This window comes from Sinocyclocheilus rhinocerous, unplaced genomic scaffold (assembly GCF_001515625.1).
Source record: "Sinocyclocheilus rhinocerous isolate Xijiao unplaced genomic scaffold, SAMN03320098_v1.1 scaffold4532, whole genome shotgun sequence".
Lineage (NCBI taxonomy): Eukaryota > Metazoa > Chordata > Actinopteri > Cypriniformes > Cyprinidae > Sinocyclocheilus > Sinocyclocheilus rhinocerous.
In genome coordinates, this window is record NW_015661403.1 from 85,722 (window position 1) to 86,336 (window position 615).

At 46.8% G+C, this 615-nt stretch overlaps 2 protein-coding genes across 2 annotated transcripts in view; one reads left to right on the forward strand and one right to left on the reverse strand.

Annotated features, from left to right (window-relative positions):
* Positions 1 to 615, forward strand: part of homer2 (homer scaffold protein 2) — a 21,952-nt gene that overhangs the window by 15,547 nt on the left and 5,790 nt on the right. The window lies entirely within an intron of this gene.
* Positions 1 to 615, reverse strand: part of whamm (WASP homolog associated with actin, golgi membranes and microtubules) — a 13,044-nt gene that overhangs the window by 3,472 nt on the left and 8,957 nt on the right. The window contains exon 6 of the mRNA XM_016535879.1: positions 15 to 229. Within this exon, the coding sequence (XP_016391365.1) occupies positions 15 to 229 (215 nt within the window). The remainder of the gene's footprint in view (positions 1 to 14; positions 230 to 615) is intronic.

The following is a 615-nucleotide window of genomic DNA, read 5'->3' on the forward strand; positions in this document are numbered from 1 at the left end:
GTGAGTGAGTGTGTGTGTGTGTGTTTGTGTGTGAGTGTGTGTATTGTGTGTGTGTGTACCCGCTGGTTCCTCAGGTAAGCTCTGCGTGATGAAATCGCTCCTCTTTTGCTCTCCAGTTGTTTCAGGTGCTGCTGCAGGTGTGAGTGGGTGGGACTTACATCCACCTGAACATCCTGCAGCTCCTCAGGGTCCTCACAGGTGTCATAATACACCACCTGCTCCTGCAGCTCTGCAGAACACACACACACTCATCAGTCCTGGGGCTAAATATGGTCAGTCTAGTTATGTCACACCTGTTATTAAATACAGTTGTCAATCACACCATTTATGGCTCTGAATAATCCTATAAATATATAGGACAGGCCTCATGAGCAAAACACGCATGCTAAATCATCTGAAGCTTAGCAGAAAATCAGCACAATTCAATGGAAAGGATGTGAGTGTGTGTGTGTGTGTGTGTGTGAGTGAGTGTGTGTGAAAGAGAGAGTGTGTGTGTGTGTGTGTGTGTGTGTGAGTGTGTGTGAAAGAGAGTGTGTGTGTGTGTGTGTGTGTGAGTGAGTGTGTGTGAAAGAGAGTGTGTGTGTGTGTGTGTGTGTGTGTGTGTGTGTGTGAGTG